The following is a 19,361-nucleotide window of genomic DNA, read 5'->3' as shown; positions in this document are numbered from 1 at the left end:
GTACTTCAATACCATCATCCAAAAAGGATTTTTATTTTCAATCCAGTTATTACGTCTGCCCATGGCCCATTCCAGAGATGCAATGGGTTGACTGCTTGTGTCTTGTTCTATTGTATGTTTATGGATAGTCAGGATGGTGTGTTATTATGGGTTATAAACTAAGGTAAGAATGAAACTGCGCGGCACGTACCAGTTTGTGAAGTCGGGCCGTGCTGGTTGCAGGCACTGGATGTGGTCACCATGTCGAGGGGCTACTCTAAAGTGTACAGCAGGAAGCCAAACACCATCTCGCAGACCAGCATCCAGTTTGACAAGCTGTTCCAAGAGAACAGCAACAGGCCGTCCGCAGCCAAGTCGGCCGGCACTGTGGGCAAGTGGGGGGTGATTTCTTGCACTTCGTTGCGGAGCTCTACTTTCGGGGGTAAGCATTCTTGTTTGTCCCCCAAGCCGGCAGGCTGTGACGTTCCTAGCCGTCTCGTCACATCAGCAGTGCTGGGTGGGCGTGGAAGCCGTTGCAGTAAGGCAGAATGTGTCGCACTCTCTACTAAGGGCGTTACCACCTTAAAACAAGAGGGGAATTGTTTTGAATTCAAACTCTTTCACGAGGCAGGAGGGTCCATTTTATTTCCTCCAGTAAGTAGTCATATTTAAAATGTAATAATACCCTAGAGGCTATTAATGACTTTTCATTGTCTCTGCAAATGCATTGAATGCAAAGTACCTCAACAACTCATAGCAATGTGCTTGCTTTGTGTCCATTTTAAATTGCTTCCTGCAAGAGTATGAGTTGTTTAATTGTTGATGTACTAGTTTAATTCGAAAAGCAGAAGTCTTGGAAATGAAAAAAAAAACCTTCCAATGAAATTAATAACCCATTCTCACTAATAATTAAGTTATCGCACAAAACTGCTGACTAATTTTAGTGAGATCTGATAGCAGTATCAATTTTCATGCATGTTGTGGAAAAATGAGAGCTTTTATTGTAGTCATGTAGTACGTACATTTAATCCAATAGAAGATGTTTTCAGAACTTAAGAAATACACAGTGATTTTAAAAAAAATGTACAAACATAAAGTGCTGCCTAATTTGCAGTGATAAACCTGCACAGTATGTCTATATCTATTTTCTTTTCTTTAATGCAGGAAAAAGAGATATATTATTTAAAATATTTATTTTCTATATACATATAATGAATTTATATCCTGTACAGATACTTTTTGTTGGAGAAAAGGTAATGAACTGAAAAATGAAAGGTAATGGAACTGAATGTGAAAAGCCTAGCTGTGATTTTTTGACATCTGGAAGGACTGATACTTGAATTATCGTTACCTAGATTCTGCTTATTTTGGATGCTGAGGCCGCATGCTCTTTCAAAATCGTAATTGTGAAACAGTAATGATAAACGTAGTTCCATGGGGCACCCCCTGGAACTCCTACAGATTTTCGCCCCCAATGAAAGGCATCATAATTACAGTTTATTTTTCATATTTAATGACATCTGTGAGTATGTTAAAGTAAATGAAGGTAAAATAATTTAGTAGTGGATCGGTTCCCAATTTTCTTGAATCTGAATATCAAATTTGAATCCCAAAGAGCACCTCGAATATACCCCTCAAATCAGAATCTAGGTGTCAAGGTTCAAATAATAAAATAATGTACAAGAAATTAAAAATATTTACTAATGTTTGTTTCACAAACTAAGTTCCCTGATTGAATACCTACATATTGTAACTTTATTTAGGCTTATTTAATTACATAAGTACAATATCTTGGGGAAGGGTAACAGGATAGGTTTGAATAAAAAAGATGAAGTAGTAAATTTCAGAGGTTATCATTGTTAAATTTTTAGTTTACTTTAGTTTACTTGAAATATTTTTTCCTCCAATATAGAATCCTTCAAATGCTAAGGATTTGATGGTATTTGAGGATTTAATTGGCTCATCCCTAGTAAAATTGTTACTTTTTGTTTTTATTTAAAAAAATTCAACATATTTATCTCAGATGATTCATTCATAAACATTTATTCAGGACGGACATTTTCTGTTTTCAGTTTTTATTTATTCTTTTAAGGATGGTGTATATGCATTAATAAAAATTATTAGAAATTCAAAAGCAGAATTTAGCCTTTTTTTAAGTTAGGATATGAAAATGTAGGAATGAAATTTTGTAAAGATAACAGCTTATCAGTAGATATCATACTATTTCACATTATCTTAAGCATTCATTCTTGTTCTGGTTTTAAAATCAATTTGCTGAAAAGTAGTTAACTATTGAGCTTCAGCTGTAATCCTATGTATACTGCTTTGTTACGTTTTTATGAAAATGTTTGTGTTAGTTGCTCAAACTTTCTGACTTAAATTATTTCCAGTTAGCAATCAACATTATTTTTTTTAGTTCAATGACAATTTTATAGTGTTAAAAGTTATAAAAAATATAAATTTGTGGGCAGTTGTAGCATAGATGATTGGCATAAGCCACATACCTTTATGTATAAGCATTTTTAAGATCCTGTGTTTCAAAGTTCATGGTCATGTCAGTACAGCTAATTTTACATTAGTTAGAAAAGTAGTGCATAATTTTATAGTATTTCTGCTATTTCAAATATACCATGTGGATTAGTTTGTAAAAAAACTTATTAATTGAATTTTTTTTTTATATTTAGTATGTTAGAGTAGCTGAAAATAATTTAAGTAGGTAACTTATATTTTGTGGGTGGATTTTTAGATTTTTTACTTGTGTTGTGGTCTTTCATACTTTTTTTTAATTTCTGTTCTTACAATTGTATTGGATTAAACTTGCTGTATTCTTGGGCTGCTATCTTTTTTTAAGTTTTTTTAATTGTGTTAATTTTTCGTCACAGTCATGTCCATTATTCATTTGGTCTGTAAACTAACTTAACAGTATAAAAACATCAGTTTGCATATTTATTTTTACTCTTACCAAGTAAAAAAGTGGCTTATTAATGTTAATGTAACATTTGATATTGAAGTTTCATTGAAGGGTATGATTTATTTTAATTTTTTTGGTTTCAATACAGTAAATGCAAATAAGGTTTTTGTGAATATTTTTTATTCCTTTATCACGTGTGACTTATTCATGCTGATTTTAAGTTAGAAATTTATATTGTAAAATTTTTAAGTCTACAGTTGGAGTGTTACCTATGTAATTGAAGGTAGTAAAATATAATTTATGTTTTGTTAAAAAAATAATTGAATTTTTTTTTATTAATGGAAATAGAATGATTTTATATCTTAAGCTTCTGTTGGATAGTAATATAATGATTAAAACCACTAACTATTTTGATTATATGTTTACAGATTTGGATGGTTACAATAGCCTAACAGAAAATGAAATAAAGGCCCCTGTTGCTAAACCTAAGAAGTTTTTTAAAAGTCGTAATGTTGACAACGATCAGGTAAAAGTGAACACAGCTGCATATTTGGGAAACCAAAGTTCAGAGTCATTTATTCCTCAAGTCAGCAAAAAGTATGGTAGAGCTAACCATTCGTCCAGATCATCTGCGCCAACCACAAGCGGAGCCAAGAAGTTCTTCACGGCATCCAGTAAGAATTCTCCGCCGAGGAAGAACTCGTTGATAGAAGAGCAGACAGAGGCAATGAATCTCTCCAGCCCAAATAAATCTGCAGTCCCACCAAGAGAAGAGCATAAACCACCAATAGTGCTGAGGATATTTAAAGGCACAGCTCAGCTCGTGAGTGACGTGGGCGTAAAAGATTCTGTCACAGCATCTAACGATCCAGCCCTTCCTTCTGAAAATGATGGTAGGTGTACTTTGGGCTTGCGGATCACTCGCAGACGCAACTACTCTGAAGCAAACAGTGATTATGAATATGTGTCATCCTTGAGCAGCGTCCCCAGCAAAGAGGCATCGTCCACTGAAAACATTCCTTCACCAAAGAGAAGCAAAGAGTCTGATCAGTCGGTTTGCGAAGAGTCCGTGGTGCAAGAGTCGAACAACTCGAAAGACGTGGACCAGATGCTAACGGTGAATGAAGTGAATGATGCTCAGCAAGACAACGTGTCTGTTGCCCCTGAAGGTGGAGTGAAGGATGATGGGAACCAAACCAGGGAAACTGTGATTGCGAGCAGTCAGGACCCCATAGAACAAGTGCTGCTGAAGATGCACGAGCAGGAGTGCAATGCAGAGGACGGTGTTGTCGGCAGTCAGGATACAACAGCAGCGGTGACAAGCTCCTTGTCTACGCTGTCTTTCCCTTCGAGTAAGGATGGAGGGGAGAGTCTAGAGGAGACGCTAGGTGCCGTGAGCGAAGACCTGTCTCAGAAACTTCCGCTTTCACAAGAACTACCTCAGAAGGTTACTTCTGGCTTGGAGGATGATGATCAAGAAAAGCTTTTGAAGGCTGAAGAACTGCTGTGCAAAACGTACGTTGACTTTAGTTCGGCCACCGAGAAACTGTTGATGCCGGTGTCACGAGTTGCAAATGAATCATCCAAACCATTCCTCGACCACAATTGGTTCTCGGACAGCGATGACAGCAACAGCATATCGGACCAGATCAACTCCATAGCTGCATCGCAGGGAGAGCAGTTGGAGGCCGAGAATCTTCTGTATAAGCCGAGTCAAAGCGAGGAAAGTGATTTGAAAATCGACAGCCAAAGCTCGGATTTGACAAAGTCGGACTGCATGTCGTCTCAAGAGGTAGATCAGGAACAAACGGAAACCACCGTGAGCACGAGGAGGAATAAAAAAGGGAGCATCTTCAAGAGTAGATCTCTCTTGCCTAATGCCAACAAGAAACGACTAGCTCTGTACAAGCACAAGTGGGCTGATGACAAGGATGCGGCTGGTGCTAAGGAAGGAGAAACACCATCGGCAGATGGCAGCACGTCAGTTCCCGCATCTGCCAATGCATACGTTGAGTTTGAGGAGTTTGGACCTGAGAAGCTAACACGGGTGACGTCTCGAACTACCAATGAATTTGACTTGGAGGATGATGAGGCAATAACAAGTGTAAAATGCCCCAAGAAAGTTAAAGGGGTGAGTACTAATGGTGGCACATTTTAATTTAGTTCATCACACTATCATTAAATAAGTTAGTAACTAACTACTAACTAGCATAGAATTAGTACGGTATTAAAAAATCTGGAATGTCAGTAACTTTATTTATAAGTTAGGCTAAATTATAATTTTTTTTAACTACATTTAAGATGTTTTGCTTGTCAGATCGGCTTATAAATGCATGAAATTTGGTTCAATATCAGCAAGCCTCTCTTTATATTTCTGATTCCGAATTTAAAATCTCAAGTTATTTGTCTTTTGTATTTTATAGACTTAGTTCTTCATACTTATTTGATAGTACAGGCTTGATTTTTTAAGAAAATAATGTCACAAAAATAGTATTGTTATGTTCAAACTATAGTGATTACGTTAAACTTCTGCATAGAGAAAAATATAAACTTGGCATTATTAGTATTGACAGAATTTTTCCAGGTGTTCATTTGAGGTGGTTAGAAGCAAAGGGATGGAAGTGACAAAATATTAATAATGAGTAAATGAGGTTAAAAGTTAGGACCAAATGTAAAATTCCTTGAAAATTTATAAAATTATTTACATTATGAATTATGTATATTGGATGCTAATGAAGCTAATTATTCTATAATAATGTATCCGCAATATTTTGTGGTCAGTAATGTTTTTTTTAAATATTTTGTTAGCACTTACACTCTTCTGTCACCAAATGTGTCATCCTTTTGACTGTCAATAAGGTCAGGTTTAGAATAAAGTACAACTAGTCAACTCCCGATAATCCGGCGGCCATTTGGAAAACATTTGTTTTTAATTTGTTGAAAAAAAAATTATGGTTTTGGATTATCCACGGTTTTGGATTATTCGCCGCATCGGTCCCCTCCATTAGCATGGATAATCAAGAGTCTACTGTATTTCATTCAATTTTTATGTCCAATATTCTAATATTAATGAAATAAACAATATGTATCATACAGTGTTCATATTCAAAGTAACATTATAGCACATTTACTCAGAACCAACAACAGCACAAAAACAACAGTCCAAGAACGACAATATTATTCGCATGGCCCAATTATTGTTATTTAAATATTTTGTTTATCTCAAACACAATACATTATCATTTACACAAATGGATAAGACAATGAAACATTTTTTCCAAAACATTATTATTAGTTTACAGACAAAATAGTCTCCTTTACTTTCCTCCTCAGAAAACATTAATCTGACTCCCACATATCATCCTCAGAAGACACCACTTCATTAGCAGGTGCTGTGCATGGTGTTCTACTTCCTGTAGATTTGCTGTGCAAGGCAGAAGCTGATTTTTTTGATTTGTGGTTGAGATTTGTGTAGAATGGATGGTAAATTGGGGGCACAAATGGAAGTAACTGTTGCAGATTCTGATATTTCTCTGTTGTTATGGCAGGTGGTGTAGAAAAGAGTTCAGTCAACTGTATTCCTGAGCTAGGGTACCCTGGTTTTGCTCATCTTAAATCAATGGAATCAAACTCCATGTCTTTGTTGAGGGTGGATTTATAAAACAGCTTGTATGGACTATCTTTTTCAAAATGAAGCCACTGAAATGTGTGAATACCTGTGAATTTGTCTTTGACTTCTTTATCCATAGATTCTATAGATAGGAAGTCATTGTTTGGCATCCGTACTACTTGGAATTTACGACTTGCATGTGCCACAACCTGCATCCAGTCATCGGGAACAAAAATATTCGGGTGATGTTTCTTGCTTTTTTCATATAGGAGTGGCCCAAAATCAGGAATTTGTGGTCAATGGTCTCGAGAGAGGTGTGTTTTATGATGTACATCCAGAACTTTGAGGGCTGCGCGCACGTTCCCGGTGATTTTATGATGTTAAGCATGGGCGCCACCACGTGTAAGGGCACGTCTCTCTCTCAGGGCGTGACGTCGCCCAAGTGGGGACGAGTTACCAGCCCTGTCTACCCTACCTATCCAGACCTGGCCCGCTCTAGGCGTCGGGCACGCCACACTCCTAGGCTAAGTAGGCTCACTCACCACGTGGTTAAATAAAATACTCAGTTTATATTTATACCCAGATTTAATTTTACTAACACGTTCCCTCCACGCACGTTACACTTTACACGGTTAAAAAGCCTGAGGCACGAATCGACTTAGGTGAAGGCATGGTCCACACACGTGGCCATGCTACAAGTATGCTTACTACACGATGGTTAAAAAAACTCGACTGAGACAATTAATTATTAATGCAGCCCGCTGACCGAGAGCTGCCCCGAGGATAACGAACGAAAGAGATTTAGAGAGAATTAACGATACAGAATTACTTGGTCAGTGGTTCACAACGGTTGAGGTCCCCGGGGTGCTGGCGCGTCTGCTCTCAGTCAGTGATGAAGATGGACTGGGGCGAGAGCTCTGCTCGTCTCGACCAACATGGCGCCTCCGCGCCAACACAATTACCGTTATTACATCCTATTATTCCGTGCCCCGGCGAAAGTTAAATAAATTACAGATTAACATTAAAAAATATATAAAAATTACTGGCAAATTAAAGTCCGTTAATATTTACTTAGTTAATGATAATTTATATAAACATTCCTACTCTCGTCCAAGTCCGTGCCTATTCGGGTCCGCCCGGGCAACGTCTGTGGTTCTTTCAAGTAACACATTTAAATTAAAGAATACACAAGTAAACTGCACAACACTGGGGCAAAGATGAACGAAAACAAACAAAAAGGTTTACAAATAATATTAAAACGTAGCAATTTTAGGGGCCGCCGCACTGCTTCTAAGCGCCCTCTTGTGGTAGTTCGTGGCGCGCAATTCAAACACACGACTACGTACATGGCGGTACAAATGCCAGGGAAGGGGAGGGGGATGTTGAGGAAACGGAGACTGACTAGGCTCATGGGGCGTAGCCCCGGCTGACGTCAACTTAATGATGTTTTTGTTCTTGTTCTGTCCCCCTGCATTGTCACTGAAAGCAATGAGATTCTTCACAGTTGGAGGTAGTTGCTGCACATACTTAAGAAAACATGAACCAATTTTGTGAGCCCCTTGATGCCTGACCTTCATGCCACATGTACATTATAGCATGTCCACGAGCAAGATCATGTACAGCAAAGTTGTATGTCCGTAGTTGCCGCAGATAGTATATTTTATTGCAAGTTAAATCTGGGCTAGGCAAAGTTTTTTGAAGATCAAAGCATATTGCTTTTGTTGTGGTAGGACTATCTTTTGCCAGCTGTTTAGCATCACTCTTTGCTGACCTTGCTTTTTCTGCCCTACGCAAATGAAGTTCCTTGTTAAGTATGCTGCTATTAACTATGTCAGGATCCACACTATGTGTAATCTTACTGTCAAGTACATCGCATGTAGAACACGTGTCTCTGTGTGGATGTTTGAAACTAAGATTAAAGTGTGTGTTAAAACGGTTTGGAGCCAAAGAGGTGTATGTGCACTTGTATCCCTTTGCCTCCACAGAGAAATCACATCTTGTTAAGTAGTACATCCAACAGTTACTAGAAGGCAGCATCAGTCAGCCCACACACCTATATCCCTTTGCCACCAAATAAATTGGATATTATACTACAATGTGATGCACTTATGTCCAAATATTTGATTTTGTCACTTACACCCCTTTGCTTCTAACCGCCTCAATTAATTCATGCATACACTGCAGACACAAAAACTACCATAAAGAAATTTTAAAAACCATATTTTTATTAAACAAGTCAAGTGTTAGTTTTCTTAGTCTCTGTTCCCCCCCTTTACATTTACATGATGATTCCACTTCTGTGTAAAGCCTTAAAATAAAAATTACAATAAAATTTTGTTGCTAATTATATTGATTGTAACCCCTAATTCTGTGAACTCAGTATTATGCAAAAATTGTGTATATCCAACAATCTTGCCCTTAGCTATGATTATGAAATAGGACTATGTGAACCAGTTAGTGTAATATTCCAAGTATTTATTTCAGTGCCATATCTTTCAGTTATTGAGCCAGGCAATAAAAATGTTTAATCTTTCCTCCACAAAAGATGAATGCATCACAAAACATCATGTTACTCAAACAGTTAAACAGTGACAAAGAGTAGCATATTGTACTGTGTTGCACTTGTTTGTAGACATGCTAATTTTTGATTGTTTGGTTTGTTGAAAGTTCTACACAGTAGTGCGCAACGTGAAAAAGGCACACCAGATTCAGGAGTCTGGAGAATTCCAAGAATTCAACGATGATGTTGAGTATATTCTGGATGCTCTGCAAGATGACAACCCGGTTGGAACGAGGTAGGTTCTCTTCACATAATTCATGTATTGTATGAACTTCTGAATCCAATTGTTTTGTTTTCAGTATTGCTCGAGTGACTAGTTAATTCTGTACTTTACTGGCTAAATGAGAGAGTTTCTTTTTTTATACTTTGAATACTTTAATAAATAAATTTAAATAGGAATGGCGATAACGGTGAGAGGCAAGAAAATCTTTACTGCGTGTTGTCTGCAGAGAGTCCTTGATGGCAATGATAGCAAATGTGCCTCACTCATATAGTGGTAGTTGTGGGTTTAAAGCCTATGCTCCTTCCCTGCGTGACTCATATTCATGAGCACCGAGTCCATACATAAATGGTTTGGAGCCCACTTTGTTTCGGACGTCCCATTACTGAAAGCTTGAGTACGTAACCTTGTGATGGAAAACCCCAACGTTAGTTTTCTGCTGTCTGTAAAATAACTTCAATGTTACCCTTTTTCTCTTTAAGATGATGCTCAAAGTAGGGAATAAAAAATCTGAGTGTTAAGTTAAAAAAAAGTTGTTTTGAAACTGGTCACTGCAAAATTTCCATTTCCATAAGACTTAGTGCATAATATTTGCATCACAAGAGTAATGATGTTATTGTGTTCATGGTAATATTGATACATATATTTTTAAGATTTCATAATTGTAATAAAAGTAATATTTTAAAAAAAAATTACCTTTCTTACGTCTTGATATATATATATATATATATATTATTTTTATTATTTACTTCTCCGTTATACAGCTAATAAATACAATAGTCAGTTGTGTACGTATTAATCATTTCCTTTAGTCCCATTTAATAATAAGACGCGTGTAATGACATTTACTGTCTCACACTCACAAGACGGTATTATTAAAAGCTTTTCTTTTGTTATGCTACTGTAGCTGGTAAACATTGCATTGTCTGTACTTGGAATATAGTAGTAATTAGTTGAAAAATTCCCATTTACAGTGGATGTCACATTAAATACTTATTTCATTTTTATATCATTACCACTGTAAATAATACAGCCAGCAGTAGCCATAAGTTACAAAAAAACAGAAACAATTATTAATTGCAATACAAGAGTGCATCCTACCATAAGTTAAAAAAATATCTACATCATGTGTTAAAAAAATCCTGTTGTTTGAACTTGAAAGTCAATAACACAATATTAATGTCTATTTTTCGTGTTTATTTTACTGAGAAAAATGTATTACAAAAATATTAATTGTATTAATATACACCTTTAATTTAATAACTTTGTTCTAGAGATATCTGCCAGTTGTGTGTGAAAAATGTAATATTGAAAGAACGTGCATTTTTTTGTCAGTGAATTTTTTTTTTTTTTTTTTTTGGTATTTTTTAAGGGGCCAGGAAAAGATAATGCAAAATACAGTAACTTGTCATATCCAAAATCATCGATAAAAATGGATCCTACTTTTAAACAATTTAATTTGGTGTGGTTTAGGATAGATCACGATAATTTGGAGTGTTTTTACTGCCCAGGTGTTTGTCAGCCATCACCTTAGCATCAAAGTGCATGGCACCCGGCTTTCCGCATGCACGTCCGAGCCCACGGTACCGTCACCAAGTTCTTCCGTGCCTTACACGATGCCACCAAAGATCAGGTTTGTGCTGTGGGATGCTCTAGACGTGTAGTGTACCAACACTGACCCCTACACCACCATTTAAATTTTTATCATTCTCGAAAAAATAAAGCTTTGTTTGCAAAACTAACTGTTAATGTAGTCATGTTTGTTTAGTTTTACTATGCTTGAATTATGTTTTAATATTTGCTAAGAATTGTAAATAAAATTTTTGTTTGTAAATGGTAACCTAGTTTTCACTCTTTAGTGAGTAAAAAAAAGTGTGGTACTTCATATAGTACCTATTTGCAGTATTGGCCGTACATATTCAGCATATTAGAAATCTGCAACAACTGGTACCATCCAAGCCCTACTTGACATCATTAAAATGTAAGTGTTTCAAATGATTTGTGTGAGTCATGTGTCCTTAATACTGAATTTTGGTGTCATGTTAAGTAGTGGGAGTGTTAAATTAAAAAAAAAAATTAATTATTATGTAAATGAATATTGTATTATTGCTTAGAGCTGCATACTGTGATGAGGTGGGTTGTGTTTTGTAATTACTGAACTTAATGCTGGCATTAAGTGGAAATTGAGATGAACTATAGTTTCAGGAAAGGTGCTTTGGTAGTTGCAAGAGATGAATGTGTTGGGACATTAGTTTGGGAATTGACGAACCACCTCCCTTCAGCCAGCCACGTGGATGCACTGTAGCAGATTGGTGGTGCTAGCAGTCAGATTATGAAGTCATTTTGATTGGCTGTCTTCCCTGCTCTTCCCCACCCAGGCATTGTAACCTATCTCTAGCCTGGTGAAATGGTAAAAAAAGACAGCAAGAAATGAGTGATAAATCGATGATTTCTGGAGAATCAATAAGCTTTCAGAGTTTATGGTTTAACATAGATGCTTAAAAAAAACTTTAAAACCACAATTTTAAGTTTACTTCTCAAATACAGTAGAATCCCGCTGGAACGACCCCTCACGGTTCCCGAAAAAACGGTCGTACTTACGGAACGGTCGTTCCAGAGAATTTGGCCAATTTTTGGCCAATTTCCCCCCCCCCCCCCCCCCCCCAACCCAACCCCTCAGCCGTTTCACGGAAAGAACAGTCCTTTATTTGGGCAGCTTTAAAATAACATCGTGCTAACGTTATGTAACGTGGGTAGTTTATTTTTTATCCATTTATTGCCGCCCCCCCTCCTTCCCACTCTTTCGGCGTCACCATTCGTCCCGCCGCGCCGGATGCCTGCCAGACACGTCTCTCGGCGCCAGGCGAGCTAACGGGCGGCGGACATAATAACCAACCGACGTGAGAAGGGAAGCGGACGTCAGAGTACTTTCCCTGGGTTTTAAAAGTGTGACAGCTGAGGTTGTTATAAATAAGGGTCGGGCCAAAAAGCTATTTTACATGGTACGTAACTGGGTGGTTTGAAATATAGAGCGGCCGAAACACAAAAATGGGCCGAAGCGATGGCAAGATCACACTAACAAGCCACAAGACAAAGACACGGGATTGAGACGGCAACAGAAATGCGCATGCGCACCACTATTTACCGTTATCGCTAGGGTGGCCAGTCTGGACTCTGGAGGGGTGGTATCTATTTTTAGCCATGCGTGCGCCTGCCAACAGTACAGCGCTCGCCAAGAAAAACGTGACGCGCAGCGCCGTACATTGTGTGTAGCGCACTTGTTTTTCATCCGATTTTACTCTTTTTTTTTTCGAATTTTTTCACGGTTCCTCGAAAACTGGTTGTTGTTACGGAATGGTCGTTCCAGAGGGGGGTTGTTCGGGAGGGATTCTACTGTATGTACAATATATAATATGATATGCATTATTTTTTAAGTTTATGATATGAAATAAAATTTAAAATTATCTTCTAATTTTATTAGCCTTATTCGATGGCAGTGGCAATGAACGGTATTTGGGCCTAACTCGAGCAGACGTTTTCATGAATATGTGCTTGCTCGAGCGTAAACAAGCTTGGATTGTCACGCACGCTTTCCACAGTCATCGTAGTTCTATCGGTTGCCACTAGATGCCATGTGCTATGCTGTTTTACGTGTGAAGTGGCTTCAGGCATGCTGCATCGTATCAGGGGGATTGTCAGATTTTTGCTGCGGTGTAAATGGCGTAAAGATCACACAAGAGTTACAAATTTTATGAAATCCAAGAATTTTATTCTTTTTCTGGTTCAGAAGCTAACGACTGCAGTTCTGATTCTTTGTGTGAACATCGTCTGAATATTCAGACACATTAGGTTGCAGACAATTATTCAAACGTACTAAATGTGCTTGAAACATATTTTACCTACTTCTAAACACGTCTCTTTTTTGTACGTATGTTTCTTGTGATTATATTTTACATTAGAGACAGTTTTGCAAAAAGCAGGAAACAGAAGAGCAGTTTTTCTCAGGAAATGCGACCTGATATTGTTTTTGACTACACTGTAAGCAAAACACATTGATAATGTTGATCAATTACTTTGTTACAATCCCTTTAAAAATAAAATCAATAAAATGGCGGTAAAAAAATTTCTCGTTTTATTTTGATGTAAAATCATAATTTCCCCCCCCCCCCACCCCCCCCACCCCAAAAAAATGCCCAGGGCTAATGGCAACAAAAATTTTTTTGGAAAGCTTGATGAAAGCTCTTGGGAACCAGCTGTCTTTGTATGGTGCTACTGATGCAGAAGTTCGATCTTCATCCTCATGTACGGATCTATTGACTTCTCGTCATTTTCCGAAGAAAATTCCGCCAACTGAAAATAAACACAACCCCACTAGATACTCTAAAGTTTTTTCAGATGTGGGAAAGCCAGCAGTGGTAAACTAGACGGAGGAAGGAAACTCAGTGGTGCAAAGACTATGGTTTTGCTTTGTGCATGCCAGATTGCTTCCAAAATATTCACACAGAGTCAGATTTTTCATAAACATAAAACTAAAATTTATTTGAGTATTTGTATTATTTACTAAGGTTATTATTTGGAAGTGTATGATAAATGATAACTGAACTGGAGTTTAAAAATATATTCATTACATAAAATAATATAAAGTGTGTATGAGAAATATTTTTATTTATGTAAAACATAGTTTATTATAAAAATTCACTTATCGGGAAATATAATAATTAAAATTTTGATTTAAATATTATTAAAAAGTGTATAACTCTTTAAGTTTTTCATTACCTAGAAAGTATTTTAGGTATCATTCAAAGTATTGAGATAAAAAAAAGTCGAAAACCATAAAATAAAAAAGGCTTAGTATTCTGTGATTTAAACCAGTCATAAGCAGTAGACTCAAATGTATTAGAAGGTACTTTATTTTTGTTTGAAGTTTCAGCTTGAAGCAGTGGCATTTTTAAAACACTGGTAGGCTCAGTTTATTTAATGTAGGGGTGAGCCGATCACCACATTTGCCGATCATGCCGATGCCAGAAATGTGGTACCGATCATGCCAATTTTTCTGACCGATTAGTGCTTTTTTAAGTTGGTTGTAAAATATGCTCCAAATTACTTGAAAAGTATTGCATAAAAATAAAACGTGATTACTGTTGGTAAAAATATTTATATATATATGCACAATATATTTCACTGTCATGAAATGACATTAAATGTCTCAACAAATTTGTGGTGTTGAAGCCAAGTGTCTAATTTCCACCACGTGAAATTTCGGCTTTGCAAAGGTTGCATCTTGCTTTCCCCTCATCACCTACAACAATGGTAAAATGTTTCCAAACAAAGCTGCTTTTCTTTGACATTTAAAATCAAAATGCAATATTTAACTGGAAAATATAAAATCCAATTTTTAACTCTGACTTTCAAAACATTAACAAAATGACTAAATGAAAAACGTGATGAAAATACTTTTGTAAACACGCCAGACAGTTGAGGTCAACTATCGTTGTTTGTTACACAATTGATTAGTAATGGATTTTCAATCAAGTCGTCCATATACATACCAGTGTTTTATCACACAATCTTTGCACCGTTATTTTAAGACGTCCAAATTTGGAGGAATAAAAGCGTCGCAATATGTTTTGGTCCTGCTGTTAGATTCTAACTGCTTTGTGTATGTAGTTTTCCCATATAAAACTATGTATTTTATAGTTGAAATCTATTATTCATTTGGATTTTACCGTTTACGTATTAAATTTACAGAAATACGAAGTTGTCTGATATGTAAATTTTCTTTTAAAGATTTTTCAAACTTTTAACCTTTATCTGTTCATCTTCATCGCCGCTACGTATCGCATATGAAAATGTATCTGGTTGGCATTATTCATGTTTAATTATATTGATTCCAATGTAGAGCGAGCGCACGTCGTCGAATATCGATATCGATAGCTTGCCGTACGCATGCAACGTGCGCGCTCTTTCTCTTGTCGAGTAAACTAAATTTAATAACCCGCACTTTGTTGTGGAAAGTGTGTACTATGACGATAGTTCAGAAAACAAACCTGGACAAAGTAACAAACATATAAACACAACGATGAAAATAAACAAGTAGTATGGACAACACAACGGCGAAATGCTTTTTCTTTGTTCTATTTTAAGTTGAACAAAATGTTTTTGTTGCATGACGTATTAAATGGTTTGGCGTACTTTTCTTTACTCTTTTTAAACAAACGTACTTTTCATGAATATGTTTATTTTTTAAAGAATAACTTTACTTAATTTTTTTCTGCAGAAAAGATTAAAACATGTAAGTAATGTAAATTTTACTTAAAAACATCAAGCAACAGTTCTGAAGCAAAAAATATGTCGGCGCTTTTGTGTTACGTAAAGAGATTTTTTTTGTCTTCAGAAAGCGGCAATCAGCAAATAGGATCGGCATGCATGAAGCCGATCATGCAAATGACAAAATGACCAAAATCGGCCGATAATAATAATCGGCAATTGGCATCGGCTCACCCCTAATTTAATGTGTTCTTTTAGGTTTTTTTTATTATCAGTTACTTGTTTGCTAGGTACTGAAAGCTGCAAAATCTCCATAAAGTAGGAGAAAAATCTATTAGGTCACTAAAATTTCCTACTCGTGATAGAATTTCCTTGATTTTCGTTAAAGTTGATGTGATATTTTATTAAGGATAGAGTTTGTTTTTGCCACATTTTGTTATAGGGGGAAGGGGGGGGGGAATAATAAAAATTATATCTTGCCCAGTGGGACAATTAGAATCAGTGGCATGTATCTTGCCACATTAGGTGATGGAACTGGAACTGTCAAAGATAGTCTGTACGGGAGGCGGTGCTGATGGACGGGAGTGCCGTCGTGGTTGCAGAGCCTGAGCCTGTGCACTGCGACGGTGATGTTCGTGCTGAGCCAGGACCAGCTGAACATGGACCTGGACAGACACAGCCTGGAGCTGATGCTGAACCTGCTGGAGTCGGACGCCAGCCACCGCAACGCGCTCGACGCTTGCGGCATGAGCGACGCCCAGCTCCACAAGAACAAGCAGCGCGTGCGCGAGCTGTGCGCGGAGATCCAGAGCCAGGGCCGCGCGAAGCACCTCAACCTCGACAACATCACCGTCAGTATTCGCTGCATCCTCCGCTCAGCCCCCAGCTCGCTCTTCCTGCTGCCTTTCTTTTGTCTTCTCCAAACTCCATTTCATCCTCTGTTCTTACACCTGTGTCCTCGTACAGAATTTTGAATTATTTTTGTTTCCTTCTTTCTTTTTTTTCCCTGTATTTTTCTGTTTGTTTACAAAGCTATTGTTTAGTTTGTACCATATTAGTTACTCGCATGCTTCCATTTGCATTTTCTCGTGTTCAAAGCAGAATCCTTCTTGACCTAATAATATAAAATTTTGCAGAAAATTTTAAATTTAATGTCACCTGTCAATGAATCGGCTGAGATCTCCAAACAGCTGTGGTTAGTTTTGTAATGTTTACGTTGTTCAGTGATCAACTTTACATACTTATTGAAATCAATTCTAGCATTTGCACTATAGCATAACGTTAGTGATCCGCTCTATTCATAGAACTACAGCAAACAGCCTCCAAAGATGCAAACATCATTCAATTGCAGTGGGTATTTGTACAGTAAAAACTCACACTTTCTTTAATTGATTCTCAGTTTTCCAATTGCCAGGTGATTGTGGGACTGTTAAAGAAGAATATTGAAATAGACTTAAAAGCATTTGCTAGTGGTTTGTCCTCCTAGCATGCTCCGTGCCGTACATTCCGTTCGTCATACTTCCCTGTTTTTGTCGGTGTGCAAAGTGTGGTCGCGGCACGTCGGGAACTGCGTGGTCGGCTCAGGGCAGGCAGTGTCGCTTGGGGTTGCGAAGGTGGGGCAGCTGGCGATGGAGACCCTGCTGAGCCTGACGTCGCGCCGGGCGGGGGAGTGGTTCAAGGAGGAGCTGCGGGCGCTGGGCGGCCTCGAGCACATCGTCAGCACCATCTGCGACTGCTACGGCCAGATCGGGGACCACGTGGTCGAGTGGACCGACGCCCTGCTGGACAAGCTGCGCAAGATCGACAGGTGCCTCCGCGTGCTCGAGAATGTGAGTGCGACCAACTACCGCAATTTAATGGACCATAGACCATGTTCTTTTGAAATAAAAATATTTTAGTGGAATTTACAGTCTTTAACAAAGATGGTTTTCAAAATATTTTCCTGTATTCGGGCAAGTGAGATGAAGATCGGGAAAAGAATTAGTCCTATCTATAACTAGAGACTCAGAAATATCTTTAGTAAGTCTAAAAATTATTGGGTGACAGACACCAAAATTCTTGGGTAAAATTGGAAAAATTCTTAAGTATACATAAATGATTTTAGTTGAAAAGATATGCATACTAAACTAAGACTGGTGTGAATTTTTTAATAACGTAATAATTATTGTTAAATATAAATGGATTAATCCCCACATACATTCTTTTTACAACAAAATGTCTTAATTGAAGCTTATTGTAATACTTATTTAATAAAAACATGTACATATTTACGTTTTTATGTTTATGAAATAATGAAAGGATCCTTAGTCATCCAAAACCTACCTCCCCACCCCAGAAAAAACAAGGGAATACTAGAACTACTAGTGTCATCAGGTTTGGCTTGGAAAAATGTAGTTGAAGGGTGTAACTGCTGAGTCTTGCGTGAACAGGTGAGTCAAGAAGGGCAAATTGAGGGAAAAACGTCCTATTGGTGAAGGGGGTGGGAGTGATGTAAACAAACGGCGACCAGCGCTGGAGGAATGAGACATCCCGGTGTAAATAAAGTACTGGTAATGGTTGTCAACTCTGATCTTGCTGTGCCAGTGACGACGAGGAAAATTGTGGGACAAAAACAATTTAACAAATTGTAACAATATATTAAATATATTGGTATACTGCACAGTGTCTGCTTAAAAATTTTTGGTACTGGACAATATGAGCAGGCTTCGGATCTTCTTATTTGATTTAGATAGTCGTTTGAAAGAGGTGTTGTCGGTGTTGGTGCAGATCACGCATCAGAACGAGGAGAACCAGCAGTACCTGTTGAAGCACCAGGACGGGGTGCTAGTGGACACGCTGATCCGCCTGTTCCGGCATTGCGACGGCGAGCTGCAGCTGTATCCCGTCAGCAACGCTGCGGACAAGGAGTCAGCCGGAGTGGTGGTGCGCGAGGCACTCATAGCCTCGCTCAAGGTCCTCATCAACCTCACCCATGACTTCAACAACCTCTGTAAGTGCGCGCTGCCGGCCTTTTGTCTGTGCAGTGTGGACGCGAAGAGAGTTTCTGAAACCAGGAGAGAAATTTTACAAGAGGAAAATCCCAAAGCCGACCAGGAGTTAGACCTGGGCATTTCTGTCGACAACTGCACAAAGCTCGACTTAAAAACGGCAGTTCGTATAGATGCCCTCACTGTTGACCTAACACACATTATTACACATTACGAAAAGTCTTAGGAAGAACTGATAAATGTTCATTTTAACTGGACTACACTTTAGCTCGGATTGTGTTTAAAAAATCTTACTCTTGCTCACAATTGTGTCTCGTGAACTGTGAAGATTGCATAGCTAGTCCCCTCAGCTCTTTTGGCTTGTAAAATGAAAATGGTGGTTAATTCAGTCTGTGGCACTAAGCAGTGGTAGGTTGGCATGTATTTGCTGCTCCAAACAAGTCCGCATTAACGAGAATGATGGGTAGATGATCTCAGTGGGCAAAAAGAAATGTTGACTTGTATGACTGGGTGACTGTGCAGTGGTTGGTTCGCCAGGAAGTACTGGGTTTGAGTCCCGACTATTGAGTGAGTTGGCTTCAGCTGGTTCTGCATGTTTTTGTTGGTACGGGTGGTAGAGGTGGTACCCTGGCATCTTGAGGTTCTTCGCAGTGACCGGTCTCTGCAAGGCAATGGCTGGTTGTTGGGCGTGAGCTAGATCATGGGTACATTTCCAAATGTGTCCAATCTTTACTTGCCCCTTCTCTCTTCCTGGATGACCGTGTTTCCCCGTGTGTTACATACATGTTCAATCCCAGCACCTCACCATAACTCATGTATGAGCTTCT

General features: G+C 38.1%; 1 protein-coding gene across 1 annotated transcript in view; it reads left to right on the top strand.

Annotated features, from left to right (window-relative positions):
• LOC134534061 (protein wings apart-like) overlaps positions 1 to 19,361 on the top strand; it is a 36,549-nt gene that overhangs the window by 4,584 nt on the left and 12,604 nt on the right. The window contains 8 exon segments of the mRNA XM_063372049.1: positions 223 to 421; positions 3,319 to 5,021; positions 9,168 to 9,295; positions 10,792 to 10,831; positions 10,833 to 10,913; positions 16,150 to 16,398; positions 17,161 to 17,376; positions 18,314 to 18,536. Of these exon segments, the coding sequence (XP_063228119.1) occupies positions 241 to 421; positions 3,319 to 5,021; positions 9,168 to 9,295; positions 10,792 to 10,831; positions 10,833 to 10,913; positions 16,150 to 16,398; positions 17,161 to 17,376; positions 18,314 to 18,536 (2,821 nt within the window). The 5' untranslated portion in view covers positions 223 to 240.

The sequence above is a fragment of the Bacillus rossius genome, chromosome 7 (assembly GCF_032445375.1).
Source record: "Bacillus rossius redtenbacheri isolate Brsri chromosome 7, Brsri_v3, whole genome shotgun sequence".
Taxonomy (NCBI): domain Eukaryota; kingdom Metazoa; phylum Arthropoda; class Insecta; order Phasmatodea; family Bacillidae; genus Bacillus; species Bacillus rossius.
This window is presented reverse-complemented; position numbering and strand designations above follow the sequence as displayed.